The sequence below is a fragment of the Cloeon dipterum genome, chromosome 3 (genome assembly GCF_949628265.1).
Source record: "Cloeon dipterum chromosome 3, ieCloDipt1.1, whole genome shotgun sequence".
NCBI lineage: Eukaryota > Metazoa > Arthropoda > Insecta > Ephemeroptera > Baetidae > Cloeon > Cloeon dipterum.
Window position 1 is genome coordinate 30,318,702 of NC_088788.1, and position 18,686 is coordinate 30,337,387.

The window sequence follows — 18,686 nt, forward strand, 5'->3', positions numbered from 1 at the left end:
TCAAATGATTGCTGATAATGAAATATGATTGCGGAACCACCGTAAACACGTCATCTTAGCTGGAAATTCTTGGCCCAAAGCAATTTAGCTGATTACCCGCCGAGCCAAAACAACACTTGAGAGATTTCTCAGAATTTGCCCTGCTCTTTTGATGACCTATTAATATGCCTCTTTTCAAAGTAAAGGCCATTCGCGAGAGCGGAATCCTCAAAATCAATAGTCACATGCATGCGTGCTCGATTCAACAGATTGTGCTAGCCGACGATTTTCCGCAAGCTCGTATCTCTGCCAAACAGTCGGTAACTCGTCCAAAGCGAAAGGCTGCGGATATGCAACCCGCACGGCAACAAAGAGCAGCCGGTTGCCTGTCGCTTTATCGCAGGCAATCCACTGCCTTTTGCATACCACGTCTGAAAGACCGCCCTTGACGTTGTATGAAATTGAATACGCGTCTTATTATTCACTGTTCCCCTTCAAATTAATCTCTTGGATTCATCCGCAAGAAAATTGTATCGAGTAGAGAAAAACTTATCTAGAATTTTGTCTTTGCTTTTACCGATCTACCAACTAAATTAATAGTATCCTGCAGTCTCAAATTATGCATATTCTTTTTTTTAGGGACATGCTGATACTTTATTTTTATTCTTAATTTAAGCTCTAAATCTTAAACAACTATTATCATTAAAATGCCGACTCCCAAAATTTTCAGCTGAAATAAAGATATGGTGTATAAAGTTAGTTTCTAAATTAAAGGTCCTTAAATAATTCAATGGCATACAAAGTCGCCTTGTTTACGAGAGGCGACATGCCGTCGCTGATCAAATCGGCTTTCCGAGAGGGGGTTGCAACCCCCTGACAAACACACCTTTATTGCAGCACACAATCTGGACTCCACTCGACAAAATGAGTCAGACGAAAAGGGCGGCACTGTTGCTCCTTCTTCTTTTGCCTGTCATTCAATCATTCTGTTTGCTCCGAGCAGCGAGGGAGCGTCTTTGTGTTCGCTCGCCAGTTAAAATAAGACGAACAATACACTGCGTGCCAGATAAGAAGCAACTTGACAACAGCCAGCTAGGGGTGCAATTTGGCCAAGACACGCGAAAGGTGACGCACATGGTGACGTCAGCAATCCGCACTACCTTTACAATCCGCGCATGAATGATTGCCACCGCTACATCACTAAAACTTTTTTCCTTTGTGCATACAAACATGCATAGGAAAATGCTCTCGCGTGACGTGAAAAAGATTAAATGTGCCGCTCAATTACAGCGGCAAACTTTTCTGCCGCCTCAAATTCCGATTTGTGTTTATCATTGGCGCATTGACCGACGCAGTGGTGAGTAAAAAATGTCAAGACGAATGGCGAGAGGCAGGTAGGAAAAGCAATGAAATGATTTCTAAACGGGTCCTGCTAAAGTGCTTTTTCAACGTCGCTCTTGCTGCAGTCCTCAAGGGGCACTTATGCCAGTTAAAACCCAATTCCTAGAATTCTGGGAAATTTGCAAAGTTTCATGAGAGGCCTCTCTAATTGGATCGAAGCGGTGTTTCTCAAAAATGCCGCTTACCTCCGCTTCTATGCCGAAAGCGAACTTAATGTAAATTGCTTATATATACCATTATGTAATACTTATTATTCTGAATTTTTGGTCGTCGAAGCGTTTGTCGTTTATCTGCTCTAGATACTTTGAAGTGCACATGTCGGATATTTCAAATGAATATGCTACTGATTAAGGTCGTCGATATCGTTGTTTATTTAAGTAAAATCCTTTTAAAGTAATCCTAGTAAACACAACGGTAGATACACTTATTACATCAAATGATACGCATCTATTGTGCTTGAATTTAAAGCCGACCTATTTCCTTTGCTTATAATGTTTAGCACACGACCCATCGTATTTAAAATTGAAATCAAAGTAATAATCGTATTTGTAGAAAATCTTCATTCGCTATTCCTCCCCTTTTATTTGACACCAGTTAACCTCAACTTTGAGCTACTGTTCACTGATTCCTAATGTAATTTTGGCTTTCAAGCCGGCTGTTCCAACTAGAACTTCAATTACTTTGGTGATCTAGAGCTACAAGCCTCAGCTCACGTGCAAGGTGCGCAGTGGGAAAGCAGGGGTCGCGAATGCCCAGCGGGAGGGTGAGTTGGCGAGCGAGCACCATAGTCTGACACGATATTTGTAAGCTTTGAGTGGTGGCCCGACAAACCGTGCGGTGGCGACGGCAGCGGCAGACCCGCGCTAGGATTTTTATATACACTTGGACCTTTATTTTGCCCTGTCAGCTGCAAGCTCGCGCGCGGCGTGCAGAGGCAGCAACTCGAGTCGGGGCAGCTCAGTCGGCGTGCAACTCTCGCTCGAGCACCACCAGGCAGCCGTTGTACACACAGGCAACGCACACAAAATGCCGCTGGTGAGTTGGGCACGCCACCCAGATCCACCGTTTCGATTTCACACGACCTTTCCTCCTGAATTTCCCATTTTACGTTTGGAAAGCCGATTTTCTTTTGTGTTGTTGGTATTTACTTCAGTGGGTATGGAGACTTTGGGGGATTTGATACATCATGGGCAAAAATAATGTAGAGTTGTCTCGATAATATATGATGAGCTTAGGAGATTTAGCGCAAGTTCAGGTCGAGATCAAGAATGTGTATTCCAATCCATAACGACAAGAAGAAAACTTTTTGAGGTTTCTCTGGACGAAACACATCGGGTTGACGACCTGTGTAAGTTGCGAAGTTTATTTGACCTGGTTTACAGATTTGAACCTTCAATTTTAAAGGTACCAGTTGAATGTTGATTTTTTTGCAAATACTTCTTATTTTATTTAATGATTTTTAAAATTGACAGAGTCTTGTCGATTTCCGCGCATGATAGGTTGTGAAAGAAGCCAACCACAGGCTTTCAAACAACTGAATTGTCCTCGGTATTACTCTCAATCCATCTTCACTTTTTACGATAACTAATGAAGTTTAACTGCGCACCTTTTAATACTTCAATTTATATATTGTATAATTATAATAAAATCCCTGCTCATTTAATTATCTGTTGAATAACACTTTTAAAACGGTTGTTGAAAAATATTATGGTTACTATTTGAGTTGGAGACCTGCTCTGCCCAATTTATCATTTGCAGACCTGCGCGCTTGAGATCTCTCGCTCGCTGTAATTGATAAATACGTGCTCACATACATTTTGTATTACCTGTTTGCACGCGCGCGTTTTGTGGCTACAGTCCCGCATTGTGTATTCTGTAGCGGTGGTCAGGTCAGTCGGTTAAACTTGCGTCAGATGCCAAACTAGTACGGCTTTAACTTTGCTCACAAGAGCAAGTCTACTCTGGAAATACGCTCGCTGAAAATATTAAGTCAGGAAGAAAAGCGATTAAAAAGTGGTCCGCCGACCTTTGTCCCGGGGAAGCAGGGAAATTTTCTAAAGTTAAATGATTTGCCACCGCTCTCAACTTTTCGCCTTTAATTTTCTTTGTGAGCGACTCTGGTTTAATCATAGAGCTCTCTTCTCAGTCGACCGCCCTTCTGCATAATTAACTTTTGCATATTTACCACGAAATAATGAATGTATCCGCAGGCTCTGAAGTACGCTGCGCACGTACCCGCTGGCTTGGAAATTAATTTTCTCGAGCCAATTCCTTTTTCCTTTCACAAAAGTTTCTTTCTTGTTAAGGCCTCTATCTGCAAAGAGTTTTGACAGTGCAAAAGTTGCATGCTCCTTGTGACCTTGACTTTTCATTTTGTTTTTAACTAAAAAGTATTTTTTTGCGAATTTTTCGTCCCTTGATTGAAGAGAAACAAAATGAATAAACACTGTGGGTTTGTTTTGCGTTCGCTCGTATTTTAAAAAGACATTGCCTTTTAGTTTCAAGATAATTTTATTATGCTTGTTACTACCTCTCTTGCTTTAAATTACAGTATTCTTTATTTTCGTTGATATAATTATATTTTTCAACAAGAAGCGTAAATGGAAAGCACCGCTCGCTTCCCTTTTGTACCAAAACTCATTTCCGCCGTGAGCCTTGTTTTTAAAAATATCGACACATAATTTGTCTCTCTTGTTTTCTGACCAAACTGCCCCCAACGGACTATGTAATTTGGTTAAAAAACATAGCTCGTAGCTAGCCGCAAAAATAGGGGCATATAACGAACACTCTATGTTTGTGCCATGTCCTACCAAAGGTCAGCTACTCGCCAAATGCGTCAGTCCATACATTTCCCAAGTGCCGATGATGAAAAACATTTGCCATGAGCACGACCGAAAAGCGATTTTTTCGGTGACACGACGGGTCCCGTGTCACTTGCTATCTGTGAACAAGCAAATGAGTCACATGGTTTGGTTGGGTGCAATGTATTTCAGCGCAGCAGTATTTGAGAGAAAAGAGGCCGACACGCATGGGTTTATTATTAACAGAAAGGCGACTAGAAATAACTCGCGAGGCGCGCGCGGCGTCATCGTGCGATATTTCCACCAGGCCTTGGCCGCGGCCGCTGCTGCACCATCGCCCGATCACTTTTCTGCGGACGGAAAATCCTTAAATCTTCTCATCATAATGCGAGCTCCGCGTTTTTTCCCTGTCGAATTGGCCGCCCGAGGCATTTTGCTGCAGTTGACAGAGTGAATATAACTAGACGAGGGATGACAAACCTTTACCGTGTGCCAATACGCACTTTGGTTACCCGGACGTTCCTCCAATTTATTTATTCAAATATTAAAAACAATCCGAGATCATGCATATGTTAATAATATCAATCAGTTCTGTTTCGATCCCAGCATAGAATCGCTAATAACGTGACGTTAGCCTAAACGTCTAAAGTCAGCTTTGTTTATTTCGCGAGTAAGGCGTCTTAATAGTGGCATTAACGTCACACAATATCAGATGACGAGTCTACTTCTTGCAGGAACAGCCAAAAATATACCCACAATAAATGTGAGAAAACGGACTGAGGAGCCACTGAAAGTTTCCGCTCAGGCAGCCGAAAGTATCAATTTTGCACGCGAAGGCAAGGGTCGCTCCGAGTGGCAACCTAAACAAACACGTGCGTTGACTCGTTCGTTCCCATTCCCAGCAGAATTTTTTAAGACTCTATGTCTCGTGTTTTCAAGTGCAAACACGATTTTAATCAATAAAACTTTCTCGCCTTACCAAACATTAAACTTGTCAAAAATATTTAATAAAATGCATTGTGTTAAAATATTCCTCATAAAAATATAAACTTGTGCTCCTACTAAAAAGATATTTATGATCACACCAGTAAAATAATTGTTTTTTCCCCGCTTACTTTGACAGATAAGCAAATAATAGTTTTCTTATAATAATAATGAATTATAAGTATTCTTATCTAACAACAATAATTTATGATGCTCCAGTTTCACATGTTCTTGTTTTTCGCTGTCCTTCTGTTTAATATATTCAAAAAATTCGTGTCATAGTCTTGGTCAATTGGAGGGCTTGATTCGATTGCTGCATTTGCTGGCAACAAGGTCTTGTGTGCGCACAGACATTCAGATGAACGACCACTTTTGCATCCAAAGTTCGCATTGGCGCAAAAGGAAAGTCGATATTTACGTTTTCCTTGGGTCTGCGGCTCCATGTGTTTTATTGTTACTATTTTACGCGGCCGGCAGCAAGCGGCAGCCGCATTAGCCGCCGCGCACGGCATTAAATAATTACACACGCGCCCAGAATAAAGTCGCGCGCGCATGCAAGCCGAATGTATCGTTCCAAGCGACGCTTAATTATTCGGCAGCCAAAAATGCGTCTGCGGCCACGTTAATTTTAAATGGACGCCCCTGCTCTGCACTCGCTCACGCCACCCATTGCTCTCGGTCGTTCTGCTGGAAATCGACGCGGCGACGCCCACCCCGCCGCTATTTATAATTGTCATTTTTGTGTGGTGTATTTATATTCTATTATCGTGATTTCCACGAAGCGATATAGGGTTTCAAGAATTTTATATGTTCTAGTAGTGCTATTTTCGGGTACTGGGTAATTGCTTTGTGTGTTCCTATAGAAAGTAATACAGTTCAATCGTATGTATAATATATATAAATAGAGATGGCCAATTTATATACTTTTAGTTCAGATAAAAATTCAACGATTTCAAATTATTAGTGGACAAAGTTTTTGCTCCTTTTTCAGTCTCAAAAAAATATATATGAAGGCTCACAATTTCCTAAAAGGGTAAGTTTTATCTAAAAAATTTATTTTTCAATCAAATATCTTCAAATTATCAATCTGAAAAAGAGAGCAAGTCTTTTAAATCTATATTCCAAAGCTTTCAACAAGTCTTTGTAGTGCAAAAATCCCCATAAATTATTTTGCCACATGGTTATCCTGCACAGGCACGTTAATACCGAATTCCATTTCAAATCGATTCACTTCATGGCTGCAAAAACTCATTAAGGTGCAGCTTTGCGGGCGTGCATGGCAGATAAGGCTGCTGGAGCCCGGTGTGATTAAAAAGCCCCATCAATTAGGACGCTGTATCCAGGGGGACGACATGCGGCCCGGCAAGGGAAAGATAAAGCTTGCACCTCGCTTTGTTTACTAGCAGCAGGTCTAATTGTGGCGTGCTCGAACACAGTATTCGCACAACTCGCTTCTTTGTAGCCAGACAAAAGCCATGTTACTCCGTCGTTTTAATTGCCTCTGTTTCGAATGCCAATTAACGCGACGCGCTTTTTAATGCGGCTCTGACAGCACGGAATATGGTTTGACGATGAAAATTAATGCGGATTATACTCGCGGCAGTTTCAATTATTTACTAACGGTGAAATTTTGTTTTTTAATGAGATTAATTTGCGAGATTACAGCCCGGTGCGGCAATGATTTGCATTGCTGATCCGATTCGCTTGCATCAGTGTTATGCAGACTATATTCTCATTTGCAACCACCACACGTTTGACATTTGCGAAAAGTGCTTTGGTTGGCACGCCGTCCTGCGTACTCAAAAGGCCAAAAGATTTTTTATGGCATAAACCATATTTTAACACCACATCAATGATTGTATTTTTTGCCATGAATCTAAATGAAACAAAACATCTTTGTTTCTTGTTGGGGGCGCTCTCGGCTTCCCTCACCGGCCTTTTGCGTCTCAATTTTCCCTTTCCCTGATAACCTTATTTTGTAGAATATTTATTATAACTCTGTTGAGCTGACAGCGCATCATCCTTTGTTTGAGTTGGAATCCCTGTAAGTGCTTTATTTACAGCTTTTCCTCCCACTGCAGAATATTTTTCCAATCTCGTTCAACCAAACATACCCAAGCCATCGCCCTCATTTATAAAATTAATCTGTGCAAACCACAGCGCTTGGGTCCAAAAATAAATTCCGATTTGATTCACGTATGCGGGAAAAATGTCATTTCCCCAATTTTCCGCCTCTTCGTGTCAGCCGCAGAGCTGGTTTTCGCCTGCTGCCTGGAAAAATTCAATCTGGACGCGTCAACCAGCATCACATGCAGCCGGACGAAAGGATGAAATTCGGTGGATATGTGTACAGCTGCGTTATGGATTGGCATGCATGAGGGTGTCGCCGGCTCGCCCACCCCAGAAATAACCATCGCGTCTCGACGTCGGCATCGCACGCCCGTCACAGCGCCAAACCGTATTAATAATATGAATAAGCTCAAATGTGGCCACCGAGCCAATATTCAACACGAGTTGAGCGAAACAGTGATAATTAAACGTCTCATGTGAATTGCCCCTCGTCAGAAGTGGTAGTTTGGATTTTCATCATGTTGACTTCGTGGAACACGGGGCCTTTTGTTTTCTTCAGGGAACTTCAGCATGAAGTTGAGCAGGGCAAATTTATCTCGTCGTAAAATTTATCTCCGGGAAAATACTTGAACAAATGCCTTCAAAGAAAACTATCATTATTTATCACATATTACTATAGGAATGTGAATCATGCAAATTTGTAGGAAATTACGGGGTATGAGGAAAAGTGGTCTTTATATCCCAACCCCTATAGTTGAAAACATAAAGTAAAATTATTTAGTTTCAAATACGACTTTACTAAGGTGCCTCCGAGATTGATTTTTCTGTTGGTGAATTGCATTGATGGCATTTTGTCCTAAATTACTGGTTTGCATGACTAAGTAAATGAAAAATGATATTTAATTTTTATGTGAAATCACGGGCTTTTAACTCATATACCTTGAACATTTTAAAAGCTATTAAATTTATACGCAAGCAATTACCTTAAATGAAAAAATAAATTCCGAGTATTCCATAGAGAAGGCTGATAGTCTTTCCTGTCTAAGGCTGATTTACGGGTCGGTTGAAATAATAGCGCTTGCAGGGTGGAGGTGCCACCGTTAAAGCTTGCAGTAAATCAACTCTCACCGCCGGCCATGCAGGATCTAGGTTCGCGTGCAGCGGGCGCCAAATTGAAAGAGCGCTCGCTAATTTCAGCGAGCAAGGCTCGTCTTCTCGCGCCAAGTCAGGTAAACGCGATGCAAGTTTTCAAGCCGGGGATTAGGTTTAATGTGTTGCGCCGCGCAATTCCACAGGGAACCACGCGAAATTGATATTCATGGAGCAGTCAGTGCTGCTGGGAAAAATGAAATTGTGTTTCCTTCTTGCTTGCCTCTCGCGCCACCTAATATACGAAGAGGCGCCCCCGAAAATTGGAGATTGCTTCTTGGTTTATTTATCCGGCTCCACCTCTTTCTCCCCTTTCTAAATGCAAATATTTAAATTGCAACTCGCTCGATTTTGAATCCGCAAGAGACGCGAAAAGTCGCACTGGTGTGCCTGTCAACAGAATTCGGACAAATAACTTTGATGCGGTTTCACGTGCGCAGGCGCCAGAAATCGGTATTTAAGCTGATTTTAGTCTCTTTTTGCAACAAAGCTTGGAAGGTTTTATCGGAAATGGTAAATGAGAATGTTGGAATAATCAAAGTTTCAAATGATTTGACTTTTGTTCGTATCTTTTTGCCGTTTATTTAATCACACTTTTATATGCGGTCTTCGAAAATCATTCCTTTTGTTCGGTGGGACGTAACAAAACCATTTTCTCCAATCTGAATTATTATTCTTTCTGATGCTCGCCTGCAACGTGGTCTGAGTATCTCTCCATTATTCTGCTCGAAAACGCAAGAAGCAGACGAGATATTTCCAAGGGGCAGCGCTGATTGCGAACAAAATGAGAAAAGAGGTGAGCGTTGGCGACTGCCAGCGTTTTTCCTACAAAAATAGGACGTCTTATCCCCGTTTGGGAATCTTTATCATCAGCATTGTGTGGTTTTTCATCCTTCTTATCCTAAATACTAAAGCTTTGTACCACTAAAATTGTTTTGAAATGTTAAATATTCGTTTTTGTGGATCAATTTTTTGGAACGTGCTGATACGTCAATTTAGCCTTGAATTTTTAATTTTAAGTTATATTTGTTTCTATTTAGCCCTTACAAATTCATGAATTCTGATACCTAATTCCGTCACATTAAAAACTGGAAAAAGAGCTTTTTAGTCATTGTTCGGAAGGCCTTGTTATTTCTTCTTTCTGCGGACTTGATTCAGATGGATCCCGCTCTGCCGTTAATCCGTGCCCCGTTCACCGAACACTTTCGCAAAACCATTAACTTTGACACCCAAGAAAATCTCGCTAAAGTCTCACTTCGCTTCTTGTTAGACAAAGCGGCAGTGACGCTCTCCGTATTCTAAGGAAATAGGTGGTTGATCCTGCATTCATGCCAATATATGTGTGCTCAAGTCTTTCGCCTGCGATGGGCTGCTTGAGGCCTGGGTAGCAGTTTTGGAAGGTGTTGACATAAGGGTCGTATATACACAGTCCTGCGCTCGACGAAAAGCCAGCTGTTTCCTTTAGTTTTAACAACCGGTCAGACATAAAAACACCCTTTTGAGTACTGAGAAGAAGCCCTTCCAACGCTCTGAAGGCGCAAAAATATTTAGATCAAATATTATACAAATTTCAAACGTTAATGGCTCTGGATATAGTTATTGATATTCAAGCAAGTACATAGAACTTCGTTGATGTTTCATTTCTTCAAACTGCTTTGTTAGAAATGAACTAACATTCAGCTCTGTGATTTTCTTATATTGTAGAAGCCAACACATTGAATGGCAATGCGTCTTATTGTTAGTACCAAATCCAGCACACTTTAAGCTAATTGAATCAGAGCTTGAAGTTATTGGCCATTAAATTGTATTTTCCGTGTGCTCAATCGAAGGGCGATAAAAAGAAAAATAAAAAGCTTATACACCTGCAGCAAATGCGCAAGGGGTGATCGTCTCGTAAAAGCGGTCGAGCATTAAAAGACTTAAACGCTTTGACGTCAGCACCCGCGTCCATAAAATAATATTGACACGCGTGCGTGGCAACCGCCGTACCGCCGAGGAAAGCCAAGTGGCCAAAATGCGTGCGCTCGATACACATGGAAATAATTGTGCAAATGGCCACTTTTGACTCGGGCGGCCGCCGACGCTTCCATTTGCATCCGGCCGCACACTCGTGAGCGAGGCAGAACCGCGGATATTTTTATCCCTTTGAGCAGCTACTTCAGAGTCGATTTCAATGTGTACAAATACGCATATACACGAGAGGGAAGTGCTTATCACTTTCTCGTTGCACCCAGGAAGACGGACAAATGGACTATGGGGTTGATGGCAAGAATTACCGGTCTCCCTTTGAATAATGCGAGAGCACCTGTGGCTTTTAGCTGAAGAGTGCTCGCCTAACTTCAGCTAACAGTCGATTGTGATTGAATTAATATTAGAGGCGAACTTGTTGATCTCATTTCCTCTTTGTGCTTGGAAAAGCGACGGGCTCGTTCGTGTTCGTATAAACTTTTTTTAACATAAACGGCTGAAACTTTGCTCCATGAAAGATTCATTTTTCAGTCCAGACCCTTTCTCTGACCACACCGGCATGCCGCTAGTTATAAAATAATTAGCATACTCTGAAGAATATAAAGCTTGTTCCAGCCTACTAAAAGATTAATTAGCCTAGACCTTTGATCTCTGTTTATAACTTGCAGACTGGAAAATTATTTCATTTTGCATTCATATGTCTGTGAAACACTCAGCATATCATTTCAGGGAAGCAAAGCTAATAATTATAATCAGTGTTCAAGGACACTTATGACCGAAATAGTCGTGACCTAATTGTGCTAATTACCTGCATTGCACGAATTATTTTTCGCAGTGCTTATCTATCAGCAACTGTGCACGACCGGACATGCTCAGTTTGCAATGAAATTTTTATTAGTCACTTGAGAGTTGCGAGCGCCGACTTTTCGCCACTCGGTAAATTAATTATGACTACTTGGGCAGAGACAGTTTGAGTGTTGACTACCTTTGTTGCCTGTATGGATAAATAATCATCTTCCTGGCCCAATGCATTTTACATCATAGCTGTCAAAACAAATGGTAAAATAGCCTAAATAAAGAAGATAAATTTCCTCGTTCCAGTGTCTGAGAAAATGACTTCCATTTGACCTTTTTTAAGTCGATTCAGGGCTCGGGACCCTTGAGACAATAATACAAAGCGCACGGGATCAGGTTGAAAAGATGAAAGGGTTAAGTGGTTTATATCTCTCGAGGAAAGGCGAGCTGAACGACATAAGAGCCCCTAGAAGTCATCATTATTTCGAGGCTGTCGGTACAATTATATTGCACAGCTGCTCTCACATTCCGTCATTTCTCGGCGTCGCCCTTTCGCCTTTCCAATAAAACTCTCGAGCAGCGTGAAGTTCATAATATGTATTCCCACCCGACGCCCACACAGCTCGAGTGCCAAGGAATTCCTGTGACGTCAATCTGCAGCCCCAAATGCTCGTGTTTGTCTCGGTCACTCATCATTCCCTCTTCTCTCTCTCACTCAGCATCATGTGATTCCATATTTCTAGCAAAATGCCTCCTGTCACCAGACGTTTCCTGCCGCCGCCGCCACGCTCGCAAAAAACCAATTTCGTCCGCATACCATAGAGTAATAAAGCACTAAATTGCTTAATACTTTATGGGGCACAATAAAAGTTCAGAGGAGGTAAAAGTCTTTTTACTTCTTCTGCACACTCGAGCGTTGGTGTAGATATTAATCATTTCTTCCTATTATTGCTTTGAAGATTCAATCTGATAAAATATGAATTATGAAATACGGTTGAGAATTTAGGTTAACTATTTTTCGTATTTTTCCACTCATGGAAAATAACCTCCCTGCGTCTGACAGTGCACATTAATTCACGTCACGTCAGAGTTGTGGTGCATTGCGTCATAATATTCAAATACACGTGTATATACTCATACTCAGTACATTACGCAGGCAAGTAATATTGCAATCATGTCAGTTGCAAGCGACGCTGGTGCTTTTAAGCTGAAGAGGCACTCTCCTGTTGCCTATTTGGAGAAATTGTACGGCTTTCTCGTGTGCCACTCTGAGAGAGTCGAACGCACTCTGGAAAGCAAAATGCCGCAAATCCGTTTAAAACAAATTTGCAAGTTTAGCTACGCTCCCAAATCGCTTCGGCACCACCAACGCCCGCAGATTTGGGCGCGCTTTTCCATCGTCCGTGAAATGTGGTTATGATTGCTGTTTATTTCTCTTTGTGTCGAGCGAAATTGCGTTTTCGCTGGCAACGGAGGGTGATTTATTTCCAACCGAACTCGTGATTTCAATTTCCGGTTGCAAAAGGCCCCAATTTTATTCGAAATCGCGCCCAAAGAGTGGTTCTACTTTTCTGGGAAAATGACGAAGACTTGTGCCGCAATTAAGCGACATAGTGCTGAACAAGTGTGCGGTGTGGGGTGTGGGGCGAGCACGCTGAACTTTGGCGCTGCTCCAGCTCCCTTCCGCACATATTTCCACCTGCTTTGACATATTTTCGTCGTCGGTGCCTTCTCGAGACTCGCCTTATGTGCTCGATCTCCAGATTATAGCCTCCGCGCCAAGCTGCGATAAATCGATTTTTGCATACTTTTATTGCGCCGTTCGCACGAGGCGCCCGATCAGGGAGAATTGTTAAACATACTTTAAAGACGGTTTATATATGTCAACGCTGTTAAATTGCATGTTTCCTAACAGTTAGTGCGTCAAGAAACGCTAAAAATTGTGTACAGTCATAATACTTTTAATTTCTGATTCAGCTGTATTTAACATGGCTAACAATGGAATCAGGAACTGTAATACATTGTTCGTCTCTTCTTTAACAGACTATAAAAAGTACATACTGGCAGGAATTTTGATGAAAGTATTAATTTGTAATTTGCTAAAATCTTTTATATCTATCAGCAAAAAAATAAAAAAAACCGCAATCTCTTAAAGTCCAAAGATCGATTTACATAACGTGGATTGATGTTGACTCACTTTTAAAGTTGAATTTATCGCAGATCGGCAGGGTAACTATTTTGAAGACCCCTTGAAGTGCACGAGTGTCGTTAGGGCAATCATGCAATGCAGGGCACTTTAAAACTGAACACGTTGCGTAACTGTACCGCTTTCGCTGCTCCAAATTTTTTATACCGAAAATGTTTGCAAGATTTTAAATATCCTGGGAAAAATTCTAGTTTTTGAGACAAATGTCTCTTAGCCATGAAATGCATCGGTTTACGTTAACATTTATATGATGAGCCGTAAAACACAAATAGACAAATTCAAAATAGCCACTTAAAAAGAAATCTCGGTTCCTTTTGCAAAACTCGAGACCCCAGTATAGTAAAAGTATAAACTTATACAAGAATAAAAGAGGCTCTAAACCTTCTGTCGATTTTTTTGTTCTCTCTTTAGTCACGAAGATGACCCTGGAAAACAATGCTCTAACTCTGTGTGCTCTAAAAGAAAACATAGCACTACATTCACATAATATGGCTCTTGTATGACACAAGAAATGAGGCTTGGTGGCTCAGATTACCTACAAAGTGAATGAGCAGCACACGCCTTGAGCAAACTGAATTCTTTTATTAGTATTACCTGCTTGTCGGGCGAGCCGGACGTCAAGAGAGAAGAGAAGGTCTTTGTAAACCAACTCGGTAGCGTTATTATACCCAGCAAGAAGCAGCCCTAGTCTCCCCAGGGTGCGGCAAGCGCGCTGGGTCGCAGAACCTTTGCAAATGTCACAAGAACGCCAAGTTTGCTCTTGCCGGACATCCGTAGATTTGTGATTCCCTCGTGCACAAGATTTTTTTCTTGTTTTCTGTTCCTTCTGTTAAAGGTGGTAGAATCTGTTTTGGCAAGGGTCAGCGTATAACTTTCGTAACTTAATTTGGTCATCCAGTCGCTTAACTTTTTTATCTTTCTACTGGAGTCATAATCGATTTACAAAATGGTCATAGTTTTCCTTCGATTAATCACTCGGAATAAATGGATTCTAGTTCGCTCCGGCAATAAATTAGAACTTCTGTTGGAGTAAAGTATGCAACTTACTAAATCATTTTTTAGCATTGAATTTATGAGAAAAATGAGAGCATTAACTCTTGCGAAACACTTTATTTTCTTATCTGATTGGCTATTGCTACCATCTACGTATCAAATGCTACAGGATAATGGAAATGATAAAAACGCATTTTCAAAATTAATCGTTTAATACCAAAGAAAAGCCAACTTTGACAGATAGGATCTTGCGACGAGATAAGTCCTGATGACTATCGTGGGGGGCCGCACGAGCGTTCTTTCGGTTCTTTCAATCCAATACTATCGTCCGCTTAATCAGCCCCTTCGTTCTTTCCAAATTCCGACATTAACGCGCGAGAGGCAATAATTAACCTCCTCCGCCGCCGAATTTCCTCTTCCCCTGCCACCCGTCTAGTAGGCAACCGGGCAGTCGTGACGCAGGTGCGGGTTGCCGCTCTGGCCCCTGTGGCGCTGTAGTCGCAGCTGCCTCCCGCCGATCTTGTCGGTCGGTCGGCCATGTTTGTTTATGACGAGTACGCGTGCAGCGAAGACGGAAAGCCGGCGTCTGCGAAATTTTTGCTGATTTAGGTCAAAAAACTGCCCGAGATGTCGTACAAAGGCCCGCAAAAGGTGCAGAAGGTGATGGTGCAGCCCATCAACCTGATTTTCCGTTACCTGCAAAACAGGTCACGCGTCCAAGTCTGGCTCTATGAAAACATCAACCTCAGGATAGAAGGTGTGTACAAAACACATAAAATGCAAAATTTTGATTGAATTCAATCGAAAAAATAACATGGGACCATTAATTAAGTAGAATTTTAAAAGCTCATCGATGGTCCTTAATAAAAGATTTGATATATTGTATGATCAAATCACATTTTTATGTTAATACATAAATATACATGACATTGACTAATGATTTAATTAATTTTCAGGTCACATCGTTGGCTTTGACGAATACATGAATCTTGTTCTGGACGATGCTGAGGAAGTCAACATTAAGAATAAGGGAAGGAAGACGCTAGGCAGGATAATGCTGAAAGGCGACAACATCACCTTGATCCAGAATGTGAACCCTGCAGAATAGTGTTGTTTACATTTGGACTGTACATATTGATCTACTGAATTGACTTTATCATTTACTTAGGCGTATAAAATCTACTGCATTTTTCTAACTGGCCCAAAATGCCAATGCTTGACCTTCTTACAAACCATCTTGCATTAAATTGTCACCAATAAATTTAAATGTTGAGAACTTGAACTAGTTATTTTCTTTCAGACGCTCTTTCATTGCTTCAAATTGATTTGACACATTATCCAACCTACATTAACTCAGGAAATATTATGGAAAAGCTACAGTTCTGGCCGACTTTACCGTTTCCACGCATCACATCCGTCGTCCCTATACTAATAACATTGAATGGCGAGAACTGCAACTTTTCCATATTTATTAATACTGATGAATGAGTTCAGTACTTCCTAAACAACGTAAATCCTTGAAAATCATCTGCCTTTTGGTTAAGGGCTAAACTATTTCAGAGTTAATGGTACAAATTGAAAAGATTAGATTATGAATTGAAAATTTGTAGCATTAAGACTTACTATTTCATCAATCAAAAGTATCCAGGAGCAAATATTTAAAATTATTGCAAAATTAGAGTAGCAATCTCGGTTGATGTGTTGAATGTCCAGAGGTTAATGATTTTTTTAACTACTGAACGCTTCTAAAAAAGGGTCTCGATCTCAAACCCTTGCGAGAGCACTGCGCTTCACTCACAGAATCAATGCACCGTAATTCCTATTTCCTTTAAAAGTGTTCTCCCGGCGCTAGCACATAAAAAAAAATTAAGCTGAAAAGGGTCCCATGCGCTTCCACAACCTTGACTGAAAGAGCTCTTCAGTATTAAGTCTGGAAAAACTTAATGGAGGGAACTTCAAAAATTAAAAAACATCGTTTTAGTGTGGCCCTCAGGGCTGCAAAAACTTTAACTGGACTTGTGTGCTCCACAAGGCTGTGGTCTGCAGTCTGCAGGATTTCACACCCTCCCTGCCCTAATAGCCACTATATACATTACAATGCCATATTTTTAACCTCTGATGTTTTCTTTAATATTTTAAAACAAAATTTAAAGCTTGAAATTTTTGTTATAGGAGCAGGCACACGATGCAAAGCAGGCAGCTGCCAGTCCAGAGGACACGGAGGATCTGTCACCCCTTCCAGCTCAAGCCCATCAGCCTGTGAGGCGCCGGGGTGGAATATCGGCCGAACCAGTCACTGAGGAAGATGCAACCAGCTACGTTAAGAAGGTAAATCACTCGGTCTCAACTCGTCTCATCATTAGGCGCTCAATTTATTTCTTTGGGAATCAGGTTGTGCCAAAGGACTACAAGACCATGGCAGCTCTCTCAAAGGCTATTGCCAAAAACGTGCTCTTCTCTCACTTGGACGAAAACGAGCGTTCGGACATCTTCGATGCCATGTTTCCTGTCAACTTTTTGCCTGGCGAGAGTATCATCAAGCAGGGAGACGAAGGTGACAACTTCTACGTCGTGGACCAAGGGGAGGTTGAGGTAAGCATACGGATAGCTGCCAATATATTGGTTCACTATTGCTCTTCTTCAGTTCAACAACAATAAGGTTTTATAATATAAAAAGCTCATTTATTTTTTCTTGGTTCTCAGGTATTTGTTAATGGAGAGTTGGTCACCACAATCGGCGAAGGTGGCAGCTTTGGTGAACTTGCCCTGATTTATGGAACCCCTCGCGCAGCTACTGTTCGGGCCAAAACTGATGTCAAATTGTGGGGCATTGACCGTGACTCCTACCGCCGTATTCTGATGGGATCTACCATCAGGAAGCGCAAGATGTACGACGAGTTCCTCTCCAGGGTCTCCATCCTTGGTAAAGCACTTAATATTACATGATGACGTTGGTTCCTCATGTTTGTATATTTCAATTATCTTGAGATATTTTTAATCGAGGAAAGCATTATTTTCTACTTTGGGTACCAAAATCGGTCGTTTCTCCCTCCAAAGTAGCTGCAATTTTTTCTTGTGGACGTGTTTCACCTCCATCTGGTTCCCTAATAAAACTTGGGAGCCAAAGTGTTGCAAACCCTCATGATCAGGGCACAAACAGTTCATGTTCATGTTCTGGAGAGTAAAATTAATTTTTTGTCATTTTCAAATGCAGATATTTCTGATCATCCTATCTCAACGCTTAATAGTTGACAAAATTGCTAATTAGATTATGAATAACAGAAATCACAGTAAATTTTTATTCATGATTAGCTAGGTAATAAACTTTTAATGTTAGGTATAAACTGCTGTTTATATTTTAATTTAAGCTAGGTTAGAGTGTCCGCGAATTTTTGAACTTATTGCTTGGAAAATGTTGATTGATAAATCTCATCCTGAAACAGATGAAGGTGTCGGTTGAACGAAACACGACGAGTAACTCAGTCACTAAACCTTACTATCTAAATCAACAAGAAGCCGTGAAATCCAGTGTTTGAACTTTGAGTTTATTTTAATTGTATTTATTGCTGTGTACAAGTAATCAATCAGGATGAAATGAGGTTATCTTTCTTATTATAATTTCAGTATGTTATTAAAATAATTAATCGGAAAGGTAGTTTTGTCGCACTTAATTAGAATAATTAATTAAAGTTAATATGGACAGAAAAAATTGGCATCAAGTGCTTTGGAAGTTTGATGAGTGTAGAATGGACGCGGTGTTATTAAAACTTACTAGCGAGCACCCAAGTGGGGAGAATCACCACGCAGTTGTTAGATTATAAACTTATGTTGAAAATTTCATTTTGCAGAGAGTCTTGACAAATGGGAGCGTTTGACTGTGGCGGACGCCTTGGAGCCAGTTTCTTTTGATGAAAGAGAGACTATCGTCCGCCAGGGAGAACCAGGTGATGATTTCTACATCATTGTCGAAGGCACTGCGCTTGTCTTGCAGTACAGAGCAGAGGGTGATGAACCTGTTGAAGTTGGCCGATTGGGACCCTCAGACTATTTTGGTTGGTACTTGTGAATTTTTAATGGCATTGCCCCTCAATTATAAATTTTCAGGCGAGATTGCTTTGCTCCTGGACCGTCCCAGAGCTGCCACTGTGGTTGCTAAGGGTCCCTTGAAATGTGTCAAACTCGACCGTGCTAGGTAGGTTTTTTGCTGGCACTATGTTTGCTGGAAAACTATGTATCTCAGTATTGAAGCTATTTAAAATTCAACTCAATTCCGCAACTCTAATAATAGTGTAAAAACTGAAACTTTTGCAACATTTTCATATAAGACAGCACTATTTAGA

The 18,686-nt window shown here is 41.1% G+C and overlaps 2 protein-coding genes across 4 annotated transcripts in view; both read left to right on the top strand.

Moving 5' to 3' along the window:
- The window catches only part of Pka-R1 (protein kinase, cAMP-dependent, regulatory subunit type 1), a 28,401-nt gene that overhangs the window by 7,964 nt on the left and 1,751 nt on the right, over nt 1-18,686 (top strand). For 2 of the 3 annotated variants that reach the window (XM_065482334.1, XM_065482335.1), the window contains exons 2-6: nt 16,519-16,674; nt 16,738-16,938; nt 17,050-17,269; nt 18,195-18,398; nt 18,451-18,538. In XM_065482334.1, coding sequence (XP_065338406.1) covers nt 16,519-16,674; nt 16,738-16,938; nt 17,050-17,269; nt 18,195-18,398; nt 18,451-18,538 — 869 coding nt within the window. Of the gene's footprint in view, nt 1-2,276; nt 2,416-16,518; nt 16,675-16,737; nt 16,939-17,049; nt 17,270-18,194; nt 18,399-18,450; nt 18,539-18,686 lie in introns of those variants that run through there. The other variant, XM_065482336.1, reaches the window with a different exon arrangement.
- On the top strand, nt 14,870-15,628 carry SmE (Small ribonucleoprotein particle protein SmE). The gene is made up of 2 exons (XM_065482337.1): nt 14,870-15,103; nt 15,303-15,628. The coding sequence occupies exons 1-2, from the start codon at nt 14,974-14,976 to the stop codon at nt 15,452-15,454; spliced, it is 282 nt and encodes a 93-aa protein (XP_065338409.1). The 5' UTR covers nt 14,870-14,973; the 3' UTR covers nt 15,455-15,628.

Bases quoted from the DNA above. Each gene is read 5' to 3' on its own strand.
- SmE (XM_065482337.1), top strand. From the start codon at position 14,974: ATGTCGTACAAAGGCCCGCAAAAGGTGCAGAAGGTGATGGTGCAGCCC. The intron at 15,104-15,302 runs GTGTGTACAAAA...ATTAATTTTCAG, and splicing joins CATCAACCTCAGGATAGAAG to GTCACATCGTTGGCTTTGAC.